The sequence below is a fragment of the Molothrus ater genome, chromosome 19 (assembly GCF_012460135.2).
Source record: "Molothrus ater isolate BHLD 08-10-18 breed brown headed cowbird chromosome 19, BPBGC_Mater_1.1, whole genome shotgun sequence".
NCBI classification, from domain to species: Eukaryota; Metazoa; Chordata; class Aves; order Passeriformes; family Icteridae; genus Molothrus; species Molothrus ater.
Genome location: NC_050496.2, coordinates 3,309,805 through 3,323,837, shown reverse-complemented (window position 1 = coordinate 3,323,837; position 14,033 = coordinate 3,309,805). Strand labels below are relative to the sequence as shown.

The window sequence follows — 14,033 nt, the reverse complement described above, 5'->3', positions numbered from 1 at the left end:
CTCACACTGCACTGACAGCTTTTAACCCTTTAAATATACATTAACCCTTCATGCTATGAGCTCACACTGCACTCTGACAGCTTTTAACCCTTTAAATATACATTAACCCTTCATGCTATGAGCTTACACTGCACTCTGACAGCTTTTAACCCTTTAAACATACATTAACCCTTCATGCTATGAGCTTACACTGCACTCTGACAGCTTTTAACCCTTTAAATATACATTAACCCTTCATGCTATGAGCTCACACTGCACTGACAGCTTTTAACCCTTTAAATATACATTAACCCTTCATGCTATGAGCTCACACTGCACTCTGACAGCTTTTAACCCTTTAAACATACATTAATCCTTGGTGCCACAAAGCTGGGCATGCAATCCTATCATCACAGTGGGTAATAATTAGCATTGATTCACAGAAGGCTGATCAATCTCTATCTCTATTAAGAAACCCATTGCTTTTATAGACAGTTATGATACAGGTAGACTTGACTGGTCCTCCAATCAAATCACCAGTGGCTAATTAAGAGAGAACCCTTTGGGAAACAAATCTCCATAACACATTCCCCATGTTCACAGCAACAGGTGCAGCAAGTTAAGATTGCAATTGCTTCCCTTTCTTTTCTCTGATCCTCTAACAGACTTTCTCAGGCAATGCCTGGGAGAGTTGTGTGTTTCTCTTTGTGGCCAGAGAGCTGCTGCCACAGAATCCCACCAAAGCTACTTTATAGAAGGCAGGAGGAAGCCAAGAACACGGCAGCCAGTTCTTAGTTGCCTCAATTAAAAGCAAAAAAGTGCAACTCTAGTGACTGTCAGCAAATTGTACTGATTTCCTCCCTGCTCCCCTTCTAGTCCTGGCTCTGATTTTAGACCAAGAGGTGGCAAAAAGCCTTCTGTGACAAAACCTCAGCAGGTTTCCAAGCAGCTGTGGCAGATGTCAGCATTGCACCAAGTGTTTGCTATCACTTTCTGTGCCTGCTCTGATCAGGTCACAAAGTCACACATCAGCCATGCACAAATTCACTCTCCTCAGAAAGAGCCACTCCGTCCATGCATGGGCTTGGCAGTTCTTTTATAGATACAAGTGCTCAGTGCTGTGCCTGCCCCAAGCCTTGACCATCACTACCCTGCCTGGGGACACTCTGGGCCTCAGGTGGCACCAGGTGAGATGGAAATGCAGTGACTTTGATGCTGACAGCAGAGCACACTGCCATCCCTCTCAATGGGACAGCAGAATGTAGCCCTCTGCATTGCCACATTAATAAACTCTTCTGAGAATGTACAGGTTTGATGCCTGATGTCCAGCAGGTAACTCTGAACTGACACAGCTCCATGGGACTGCTCCAGTTCTCCTGAGGAAGCCAAAATTTCTCACCTGCACAGCTCCCTCACCCCAACAGCACGTGGCTTTCCTGCTCAGGCTTTCCCCCCACTGTTCACATTTGAGTTTGTTTAAAATCTGAAGCCTGCCCAAAGTCTGCACAACAACAACAACATGAGCTATTCCAGCCCTTACCCACCTCCTCAGCTGAAATGGGCACCAGGCACATCACTGGGTTTGTCTTCTAAAAGGGACCCCAAAGATCCAGAAGTTCCTTTGCCTGCATCCTCCTGAGCAGCACACAGGGGGATCTGGACAAACCTGGACTGGCTTTATGGGTTCCCCACTAACCCCTGAGTTCCTTTCATGTTCAGCTGCAGCTCACATCTAATGCTCACAGTGCACTTCAGAGGCTTTCATAGCAATTTCATCCCTTCTGTGCCTGCCCCTCAGTAATGGGTGAAGTCAGACACGGAGAGAACAGATCCATTTGTGGGCACAGCTCATTCCCACCTGGCTGTCCTGCTTTTCTGGATGAAAAACTAAATGAAGGCAACGTGCCCCTGTCCCACCAGTGTTGCAATGAACAGTGCTGTCCTCAAGGATTCCATACAAAATCCCTGTGTCATGAGGGTTTTTTCCCCTTTTAAACCATATTTCAACTTCATTAAAGTACATTATTATTGGTCCCTCACCTGCTCACCCAAAACTTTGCCTTAAACTGACTTTCAAGCTGTTTTGTTTGATCTCTGACTAGAAGTAGTAGTAATTCACAGCTAGACAAAGTTCAGTGTGTTAAGCCAGTTAAATTGATTTTTTTGGCTATACTGAATGTCTTTTAAGTTCTTTCTTTAATAAATATGTCTTCATATATATGATATCAGTGTGCTCCCATATGCATCAACTGGGGTCTCTGGGTAACTGTACAAGGTTATAGTCAAAGATGCTTTTTCCTCACTGGGGAAGAATTTCTTTTAGACTTCCTTCCTTTACAATATTTTTGAAGCAAAACCACACTCTTTCCACTGTACATTATCTTTTATCAGTACAAATGTTCAAAAAGAGGGTAGAGAATGTTAATTCCCATCCCATCTGTGCCCCTGCTCTCCTCCCTGGACACCAGGGAAGGGAAGCAAAGCAGGGCTGGGGGAATGGGAAGAGCCTCAGCCCCATCCACTGCCCATGGCTGGGAACACTGAGCTGCTGCTCAGAGGGAAGGGAGGGAGCTGGGGGTGCTCAGCCTGGAGAAAAGGAGACTCAGGGCTGCCCCCATCACTCTCACAGCTCCTGAAAGGTGCCTGTGCTCAGCTGGGGCTGGGCTCTTTCTCCAGCAGCACTGACACAACCAGAGCACACAGCCTCGAGCTGCACCAAGGGAAATACAGGTTGGATAGCAGGAAAAGTGTTTTACAGAAAGGGTGATAAAGTTCTGGAATGGCTGCCCGGGAGGTGGTGGAGTCCCCATCCCTGGGTGTGTTTAACAAAGCCTGGATGTGGCACTGGGGGCCAGGGTTTGGGTGAGGTGTTGGGGCTGGGTTGGACTCGATGATCTTTGAGGTCTCTCCCAACCCAGTGATTCTGGGAATTCTGTGATTCTGTGAAGCAACTCCTCTGCCTGGTTAAAGGGAAGCAGGAACAGTTTATTTGGCACCACAGATCTTTCATCTCATGCACTGACAGCTTCCACTCTCTGCCTAACATTTATCAGCTCTAAATGTTCCTCAGGAAAGAAGGAAAAATTGCATCTCAGCTGCTGAGTGACAGCCAGACAGAAGCACTGCCAGGGAAAATGCACAACAGTTGTCTTCTCATCCTCTGCATCTGTTTAGGATTAATCTCCAATTCATTCTCATGTACAGTGTCCAAGAAACTCCATCACATCATTAGGCAAATAAACTGGTAATAATGTTTTCTACCAGCACACAATAAAATTTATTTAACTAATTCAATTATTTATTTTAAAATGATAAATTGGGAGAATTTCAATGCTTTAAGCAAATCCCACAAGAGGAACCTGAACTGACTCTGCAAGTGCCCTGATCTGGGGTGAAGAAAGCACCCCAGAAGAGAGGGCACAAGCTTCTCTGAACCATTTTGCTACATTTATGTCGAGCACAGAAGAATAAAATTAAATTTAAAATAAGTTAAATAAATAAATTTTTAAATAAATTAAAAATAAATAAAACAAATTGATTTCAAGAATGTTTTAAATTTATAAATTTATTTTTAATAAAATAATTAAATTTAATTTATTTATTAAAAAATTATAAATTTATTTTTAATAATATATATTATTAAAATATATTATAATAATGTATATTATTAAATATTATATAATTAATTTTAATAAATAAATTAAATTTGAAATAAAATAAAAATTTAGGCCCTATGACCTCAAAAAAACTACCTGCAATGGGTATCAAATCCTAATTACAAACTTGTCCCATATTTAGCTTAATTTAGACAGAAATTTCTTGCTGTTATCAATAAAATTACTGGTTCACATGGTGAAGTCTCCTACAGCCAGTTTGTAATTTGCAGTATTAACAACACTCAGAAAAGTAGTTGCTTCTACTTTGAATTCAGAAGGGCCTGGTAATACTCCAGATTAGAGTTTTTAAAGAAAATGAATGAACTTATTTATTTCCTGCACAGGAAATAAATACACAAAGTACACAAACATTTTCAGGTATCAGCTGCTGGATTTTTAGAATCCCTGCCTGCTTCTCTCCTACCAGCACAGTTGGTTGCTCAAAATCAGCAGCTCCCACTCTGTCTGAAGGTGTGACAGCCCTGGGGGGGATTTACAAGTGAAAAGTGAATATTTGCTCTCTCCACATCAATTATGAGTCTCCCCAAGGCCTTTTGGCTCCATCTCCTCTCCCCAGGGACATTTTCCAGCTCTCCCCTGCAGGCTGAGCCTCTCCCAGCCAGTGCTGCCAGGTCTGCTCTGCTCTGTCACAGCAGCTGCACCAGGGCTCAGAATGGGACTCCCACAAAAAGTTCTCACTAAGAACAAAGTGTTGCAGCTTCAACCCCCTTTAACAACCTCAGCATCATCTGTCTGGCTTTTCCTGACCTTGCCAAACGTGCCGTGTCCAGCAGAGCTCTGGTCAAATCACATGGATGCCCAAGTTCTGGGTTTTGGATTCTGGTAAGAAGGAATTCATCCTTACATTGAGTAAAACACTGAAGCATAAGCACAAGGGTAACCTCTGCTGCTCAATTATTCCAAAAGCAGCCCTTGAAGAGGCTTCATCAGAGCATCTGTGACATTGACACACAGCTTAGGAACCAAGAAATGAACCCTCACTGCTGAACCACACAGCTGAACCTGCAGTTACTTTGGAATTTTGTTTTATTTCATCTGTTACATTACCTGAATTTCATGGAGGAACTCTTTGATTTTTCCACTGCTTTCTGCCTTCAGCTTTGCTGCATATTTTCTTGACCAATATCAACTCAAATTTTTGAAATATTGGGCTGCACATGGATTACACAAAGGCACAAACAGGACACGTGGTCATTTATAGCCAAGTTTTCATGGCAGGGGAAAGCCTCAGAGGCTAATTCTGAATATGGAAGTGTTTCACAATGCTCTGTGGACAATTCCCCAGCACTGCTCCATCCTTCCAGTGCTGCAGGAAATGTGAGGTGACCACTGCTGCCCTGCGCAGTGACAGCTGCCTCAGCAAGGCAGTGCATTTGTGATATCAGTGCTCACTCACAGAAAAATCACAAATAACACCTGCACTCCAAGGTACTTATTGCTTTATTGCCAGTTAAAATAGTGGTTTTTTCATTAACCTGGCATCAAACACCATCAGAATACAAAACCTGCCTGGAAGAAGTTATTCTTCCACAGGTAACAAAACCAAAATAAGGAGAAATAAGGAGCTATTTTCTGACTGCAACAGATTCTCCTTTTCCTACCACTCTTTGCAATCACCTCACCAGTCCCTGGCACAATTTGTGATGAGTTTTGCAAATCACTAAGAATTGCTGTCCTTTGCATGGCTGGTGCTTCCTGCAGCTGCTAATGCTGCCTCCATTTGTTCCTCACCAGGACTGACAGCTACTTCTGTGGATTTTTAAAAAATTATTCTCAGCTTTCAGCTGATATTGATTTAACTTCAAGATGTGCTGCAGTTTTTTACTGATTGGAGCAAAACTGAAGCGGGAATTGGCAATTATCATGATCTAGACTGAACCTGGAGGATGAGGATTGAATACAGAGGAAGATGAGAGTGTCTGTATGGGGGGTGTTCCCAAATATCTCCTACCTTCAAATCAAATATTTTACACTTCCAGAAACACTAAGTGAGAATACACTAGGTTTGAGATTAAAGAGTCACACTGCACTCTCCAATGTACAGAATTCATTTTGCCCCACAGATTAGTTTCTCCCAGGAACACACAGAAGTGATTGTGACCTTTCCTTCTGCCTTTGTATGATAAATTACTTGTATGAAGAACAAATTCCCTTGCAAGTTGAAAATAAGTGCAGCAAAGCTGACCTTCAAACCAAGAAATGCACATGCAAATAAAGAACACAGAAGCAGAACTGGGATTTCATTCCAACAGCAGTTCCATCCACCCTTTATGATCAAGTGAAGTCTGGGACATGCCTAATATTGCCAGATCCCAAATTCACCCAAAACTCTGCAAAAGAATGAAATTTTAAAATATGAAACTTTAAACACTGACAAGTTTAGCAGCAGAAGAAAGAATACCAATTTTGGGATTGAAAAAGGAAAGCCTTGATGCTTGCCATTTATTCCTATTCCTCCTTATGTCTTGCAGATTGCTAAAACATGTCTCAGACCAGCAAGAAGAGTTAACATGGAAAGGGCTCTGTTTTGAAGGGCCTCATTTTCAAAATGTTGCTCTGTTTCTTACAGTCTCTCAAACAGAGGCAATCCTGGTGCAAAGGGGTGGAAAAATCCCAGTATGGAATTTTGTAACAGAATTTCCATGTATATTTAAAAGGAACAGATTCTACTTTAGATCTGCTTTCTTTGTCACAAAAAAAAAAATTATTTTCAAAGTTGTATATCCCTTGGCACTAAGAATTTTCTTCCTCATGGTACAGTGAGTTTCTTGTGGCAGAGAGAGGTCCTGAGTGATGTCAAAAGACAAATATTCACTTCTGAAGCCCATCAGAGCACAAGAAAGATGTGTTCCTCCATGCCATGTCTGGTTATGAATTAGCCAAAGGTCTGTACACTTGAACTGGTGCTGACTTGTTCAGTTCTTTAAAAAAAAAAATCTAAAGAGCCTCAATGTTCATAAATCACAATTCCTTATTAAATGTTCACTAACAACCAAACTAGGGGATGTTAAAGATCATCCTATAAATTAGAGAGTTGTTCAGTCAACGATGTGAGAGTCAGGACTTGGAGACTTCTTGGGTAATCTGCAATGATAAGCACTGAGGGAAGTGAAAAGCATTTTAATTTAGGCTCCACTCCTGGCAGAAGAGCTCTCCCTGTGCCCAGCTGACACTGATCCTCACCAGAGCAGTGCTGCAAATGCATCTGCAGCAGCACTGGGACTTGCCCAGGCAGCACTTTCCAACAGGACATCCCACAATGGTTTAATTGCTTTTTCTTGGATTTCCAACTGCTGCTTTTCTGCTCTGCTGCATCACTAACAATGCCTTTCTGCTCCCCACTGACACTTCAACAAATTGCTGCTCGCAGGAAAAGAAACCTGCTTATTCTGGCACTCAGAATCAGGTCCCCAAAAATACAGGCTAAGTGTGAGGCAAGCACCAGGTTTTAGGAGTGCAGTGGCATTAGCAATACAGAAAAGTAAATAAGCTGTCAAGCATGAGAACTGAACCAGTGATTATGACAGTCATCCCTAGAAAAGCCTGGAGCTCCTAAATGAGAAGCATGAAAGCTCATCAACATGTGGCTTTAAAAGTGGAGTTGGAGTGGCAAGAGAAGCACAAAGGATCAAAAGAAGTGTAAAACAAAACAAACAAAGAAAAGCCAAAAAGACAGAAGGAGAGAAAAAAACATTGCAGAGGAACATTATGAACATAAAAAATACATCAACTTGTACCAGCAACAGAAAACAGCCTGGGGTCATTCCTTCACAAAACACATTTTATCAGCAAGAGGAACAATAAGTGCAAATGCCTTCACATTGTGCTTCACCTCTCAAGCTCTTCTGCTTTGCTCACAGGATATCAGTGGGGACTGTGCACCAGAGGCTGTGACACAACCAGAGGAGCCCTGACAATTGTGATAACAGAGATGTGTTAGAAAAGTGTAATTAATTTTCTCCTGTGTCCATGAAGGACATTTGTGCTGCTCCTGGTGCATTGTTTTGTTTCAGAAGGGCACACACTGCCCATACACCCCCCTGGCAAAGGGACAGCCAAAAAGAAAATTCTGGATTTCATCAGCTTCCCCTTCTTCCCCCAAAACAACATCAAGAGCAAAGACCTTGCAGCAGAAAAGCTGAAAATGAATAGATGGGGCTGAATGGAAGCAATTTCACAGTTAGAGACTTCTGGAAATTAAGGCAGGGGCATGTTCCACACTGCAGCCAGGCTGAGCGAGACAGCTCTCCTCACACACCTAGAATTCAGTTGTGATTTCTACAGCTATAAAGATCTAGTAATCTTAGAATTGCATCTGAAAAATAGTTTTAATGTGTTCCCTTTCAAAATACTGGCAGCAGCATTTTCAAAAGATGAAGCATTCAATTCAGGAATAACTTCCAATCATCAAAGACAAAGTAATCAAACATACAGTTCTTGATAGCAAAGCCAGGTAATCTCAGAGTTGATCTAAAGCAGCATCACTGCAGGTGAGTGGATCACTGTGACCCAGAATTCAAAGAACACCCATCCCAATCTACAGGCAGCAATAGTCTCAAGTCAGTTCTGCTTGGGGTAACAACTGTCAGCAGACAATTACTGAGGCTCTTTAAATGAGCAAATTTCCATCTTTTCTGTCTGGGAAGAAAAAAACCAAACAGAACACAGCAGGAATATAAAGTTGGCCATTTTTTCTTTTTCCCTGCAGCAGTGTGGCTGATCTTGCATTATGAAAGGTAACACTGCTGGAAGCTCAGCACTCACCTGCCAGACAGATGAGTTGAGGCTGAGCTCCTCTCTAGGCAGCCCCAGAGTAATTCTAGTTTCAAATTATGCACATACTAAAAAAATCTCAAACCAGCCTTAAAGGTTTTTTAGTTATTTATAACTGACAGCCACCAGAAGGCTCATCCCTGTCAGACCTCCTGGAAGCAGGGATGGATTTTTAGCCAAGTAATCCTGGTTCACCGTGCTCCAGAGCAGAGCTGTGGCAATCCATCACCTTCACACCCACCCTCAGCCATTACAGGGTATTAAGTCCCACCTTGAGCAGCAAAGGAATTTCAGGCCAGTGTAAAATAAATTGCTTTAATTTGGATTTGCTGCAGTGACAGCTCTGCTCTTGCTACCCAGTTGTCAGACTAAGCTCATTCTGACTCAGAGATGGGGGAGCTGAGAGGTGTTTTGAACCTTTTATTCCATTTTCATTCTCATGAGAGGGGAGAGACAATGCAGATGTTATAATTCACACTATCACAATCAGAAGCAAACTATTTCCTAATTATAATATACTTCAAGTGTTTCTTGGCCTATCACCTTTAGCTACACTATGCTGTAAATGTCTTAAGGCTAATCATCTAAAATTATTACTACTATTACTATTTCCCCCCTGCTAAGCTGTCAGAACTGGCCACCTCTTCTAAGCCCTACATCTTCCCAGGAAGTCTCTTCTTGTGGTTTAACACCACACATTACAAACTGTGGCTGTATTTTAACCTGTTCCAATCTTCACTTTTGATCTCATCAACCTGAACACAGCATGCTACACTACCCCACATTATTCCTGCTGCCACAAACCCCAGTCCCACGCCACCTGCCAGCCCAGAGAAGTCAGTAAATGGCAGAATCTGCAGCCAGCCTGGCTCGTACCTGCTCGGGGCTCCACTGTCTTGTTGGAATCTGCATCCATGAACACGAAGCGTCCACCCCCAAAGTCCTTGGAGTAGTCAGAGAGATAGAGCAGAGAAGTGTAGTCAAAAGAGCCATAAGTCACCTGTGGGAGAAGCCAAAATTACCAAAATTTACCAAATTCTTGATCTTATCTCTGCAGAGCACAGCTAATTGAGCAGGTGGATCTGGTGGGTTTTGCTGATTTTCAGTTTTTTAATGTATTTAAGAAAGGGGTCTTTGAAAACCATTTTCCAAGAACCAACACCACCATTTTCTAGGAATTATCTGTGTTTATTAGTCTATTCTCTTGTCACACCACAAGACTAGCATGTCATGTTTATTAGTTCTATTGCTAGTTTCCATCATTAGAGAAGTGGTTGATTGATTGATTGATTGATTTCTATCATCCAAGAGCAAAAAACAAGGCAGTGTCCGAAGTGCATTGTATCAAAAAGAGAGGATTTCTACTATTCCAAGATAAAATTTCACCAGGAGGTTAATAAGCAGAAGAACAGCCCTTGATTAATGATTTCCACCCATGATTAATCTTGGGTATAAAGTTTCTGGATACCTCACTGCTATTCTTTCACCACAACCACACAGGAGATTCATGGTAACAGTAAATCAGAACTTCCAAGTAAATACACATTTGTTGGAGGAGCTTCTACTCTTTTCCATGCAGGTTTTGTTTAAAACCTGTTGCATTTTCTGAGACCCCTCAGAAGGAGGAATGATGCATCTGACTCCATTGATATCAGAAGGCTAATTTATTATTTTATCATCTGTATTATATAAAAGAATACTATACTAAACTATACTAAAGAATACAGAAAGGATACAGACAGAAGGCTAAAAGATAATAATGAAAAACTCATGACTCTTTCCAGGGTCCCAATACAGCTGCCTGTGATTGGCCCATAAATAAAAACAATTCACATGAAACCAATGAAACAAGCATCTGTTGGAAAACAATGCCCAAACCACATTCAAAGGAAGCAAAACACAGGAGAAGCAAACCAGATAATTATTGTTTTCCTCTTTCTTTGAGGCTTCTCAGCTTCCCAGGAGAGAAATCCTGGTGAAGGGATTTTTCCAGAAAATACGACGGTGACAAAAACCCTTCAAACTGAACTTTGGAAGTCTCTGCTTCTTCTCAGCCTACAGACCAAACATCCCACTTTTAAGAACATCAAGGTGATTTTTTCCTTCCTTTTAAAGCATTATTTTTGGTTGACAGGTACACTGAAGTTGGAGGAAATAAATACTACATACTAACACTGAGAGTGAAGCTATCTAAATATTTAACATTGACTTTAGCTCATTCTGGAAATATTTCCTTTCATATCTACATGTCACCAGCAATTAAAAAAATACTTGAAATCAATGGCTGAGTTCTCCAATTTCTTTGTGTATCTCAGCTCAAAAGTTCAGCGTTACACTGTCAAGCAGTGAAATGTGCAGCACAGCAGTACTGTATAAAAACACAGAATTTGCAGAGTGTTTTGACTGACCTGGTGACTGCTAGAGGTAGGTGCTACTTCCAAACTTAGAAGTTTTCTAAATATTTTCAGTCATGTTTCAAGTTATATTCATTAGTGCCAGTTAAATTTTGGCTCAGGAGCAGTTGTACACATTTTTTTCTGTAAGGGCAGGACCAGAGAGAACATAACAGCAGATGGAATAGGAAGACATTTCCATTCATACTCATGTTATTATTTTGACCATAAGGGCTCAGAGGAAAAAAGCCAAACCAGAAAAATGAAAGAATATTGGAAAAGGAAAGCAAGTGATCCCCTTCTCCCCGTATTTTTCCAGACCCTGGTAGGAATACAAGGCAATAAATGGGAATTAATGAGCAAGTGCTAGGTGCAGCACCTCAAACCAGCCACTCTAGAGCCCTTCTCATGCAAATCAGCTTTGCAGAGCCATTTTCCACTTCACTGACCTGCTGATAAAAACTTCCAATCGATTTAAGGAAGGCTCCAGCCAGTGCAGAAGTTCACTCAACTCATAGTTCCAAGTTTAATGCATTAGAACTGTTCTTATCAACTCTTCAGAGGAGCAGCAATCTTTGCTCCCCCAGTGCACTCTCCCTCTTCTCCGAGGTGGTTTTACCAATTCTAAACTTCTAAGAACTGACTACCAACCATTTCAGCCTAACCAAACACACCTGATTGCTAGAGATGACTAATGTGGGGAACGAAGTGTACAAGAGAAAATGGCTTTGCTCCTTCTGTCCTTATTCATTACTCACTCCCAGAAAGCAACCAGGCCTGAGAAATGGAACACTATAGAAAGCAGGCATTAAATTAAACTCAGTTATTTGTAATGCTGCAAGTCCTCCATGTATATCAAATATATTTGTTACCCTGGCAATGATTTCCAGTACCAGACAGATTAATAATTGAACCAAAAGATCAAACTAGATGAGAGAAGCTGTCACTAAGAGCCACACAGCTCCAAATCAAATTTCTACAGCTCCTTGTAAACAACTCAGGAGAAAAAATGAAGATATTTCCACTCAACCTGCTATGTCATATGGTTAGTGTGCTCTTTTTGAATATTCCTTACCCAAAGAGTCAAACACAGATAATATTTAATGGTAAATGCTTATAATGATGTTTACATGACACTTCTTTAAAGGCTATTATTATAAATAGAACCAATTACCAGAATTAGCCAGCCCCACTTTGCAGTGGGTTTTTTTGAGGGACACATTTCTATGCAACTAAACAGTTGTAGGACCATAAGAGGTCTGCAGCTACTGAGGATATTTAGGACAGCATCCTCTGCTTTCCAGTGCAGAAGAAAATTCACTTTGCAATCAGCATTGGTCTAGCACGCAGAAAAAGAGTCAAAACTTCTCTTTTCCTGTAAGCTTTCACCTAAATCTGTGTAGATAAGTCCCAGAATAGCCTTGATAGCACTTCCAGTGTGCTGTTTATTGGCAGTGTCTGTTAGACAATAAAAGAGCAAAGAGCACATCTCCGAATTGCAAGGGGCTGTAGGTGAGCTGAGGTGATGGCTTTGAGTAGAAATGAGAATCAACCTCCTCAGCTTTCAGAGATGATGCTCTCCCAAGGCAGAAATGGGATCTTTTGATGTGTTTTATTAAATGTAGGGGAAGAAAAGAAGAGTGGAAAGTCTGCTAGAAGAGCCAGCAGCTGCTCTCAGTGCCAGAGAGGGCTGCAGGTACAGGGCAGGGTTGGGGACATGGAGAGAACATTGCAGGTGAGGAAAATTAAAGGTTTGGCTTGTTCACCTGAGAGAAATAAAGGCTGGAAAGGGATATGATTCCCACCTATAAATACATGGGGGTGGGAGGATGTAGAACTGGGAGAAAGAACAAAAATAGCTATAAAGTGATCATGGACATGTTTAGGCTAAAAAAAAAGCCAGAACTAATTTTGGGAAATGTGCACTCAAGTGTTGGACTACCTCTGATAGAAGAAATTCAAGGAAAACAAACCCAAAACCATCTTATGGCAGAGCCTGACAGTCCTGTGAAGGATGAGAGGATCTGTGCCCAGGCAGGGGACAGCACAAATCCCCAAATTCCACACTGCTTCCACCAGAGAATGGTGCAAGGCTGCAGTGCTGACAGCGTGAAGTGTGCAGCAGCAAGTCCATTATAAATCAGGTCTTTGACATTTGGAAGCCTCAGTTCCAAACAAATTCCATGCAAGATGAAACTCCACATCTTAAAACAACACTCTCTTCATTTGACTTAGAGGCTTATAAATTCAACAAGATTAAATAAATCATTTGGGTGATTTCAGCGTTTCCATTCCTGTGTAACTACAAACCAAGGAAATTTTAGGAGGGAAAAAAAAGCCTCAGACAAACACAATAAATCTGTACTACTCCATTATGCTGTTAAAAGTCTTCAGGGAGATTCAGATGAGAAATCTAATTGCAATAGACTCAGCAATATCATGAAAAAGGCAAGAGGGGTTTTGATATGTTCCAAGATGTTTCATATGCCACATCTTTTTAACAACAATGTCACTCTGAACCAGAAAATATAGTGAACTCTTTTTGCTAAGGCTCCATTTTAACTTTCTTCTGGAAGGAGGTAAGGAAAAAACTGTGATGTCTTCTTCTAGGAATAACCTTCACTGTTAAATCATGGAGAAATTCCTAAAGTGATTCGTTCTGTTCCAAGGGGAAAGCATAAATAATGATCCAAGACAAAAGCATCCAACAAACTGGCAAGTTTTATTGATCTTTCTTCAACTTCCCAGCATTCACAATTGCTTTGGAGGCCACATAAGAACTCTACTACGCTTTTCTGGGAAGAACTTTTTACCTCAGATCAATAGAAATGTGGGGTTTTTTTCCTTGCTTTCAACTGCAGTCTGGAAGTGGAAAAGTTTGCTGGAGGAAGTGGAATACAAGCCAGGCTGACTGCACTGGAAGCAACCTGGGAAGCTGCACAAGATTAATTCATCCTAATTAGTCTCTCTCAGACTATTTATGATTATGAAAAAGGTGTTTGGAAACTGCCCCAACTGGGATAATTCTCTTCACAGACTCAGAATTATTTAGGTTGTGTAAAAGATCTCCAAGATCACCAACTCCAGCCACTGTCAGAAATCAGACAACCCCATTATCCAGTACAGAACACCACTAAGGTCCAGATTATGCATTCCAAGTCTAAGAGAGCATTTTTCCTGCTTGTTTTGGTTTTTTTTTCCTGAAGCTGGA

At 41.3% G+C, this 14,033-nt stretch overlaps 1 protein-coding gene across 2 annotated transcripts in view; it reads right to left on the bottom strand.

Annotated features, from left to right (window-relative positions):
- The window catches only part of OGFOD3 (2-oxoglutarate and iron dependent oxygenase domain containing 3), a 46,187-nt gene that overhangs the window by 12,098 nt on the left and 20,056 nt on the right, over nt 1-14,033 (bottom strand). For both annotated transcript variants that reach the window (XM_036394427.2, XM_036394426.2), the window contains exon 8: nt 9,306-9,429. In XM_036394427.2, coding sequence (XP_036250320.1) covers nt 9,306-9,429 — 124 coding nt within the window. The remainder of the gene's footprint in view (nt 1-9,305; nt 9,430-14,033) is intronic.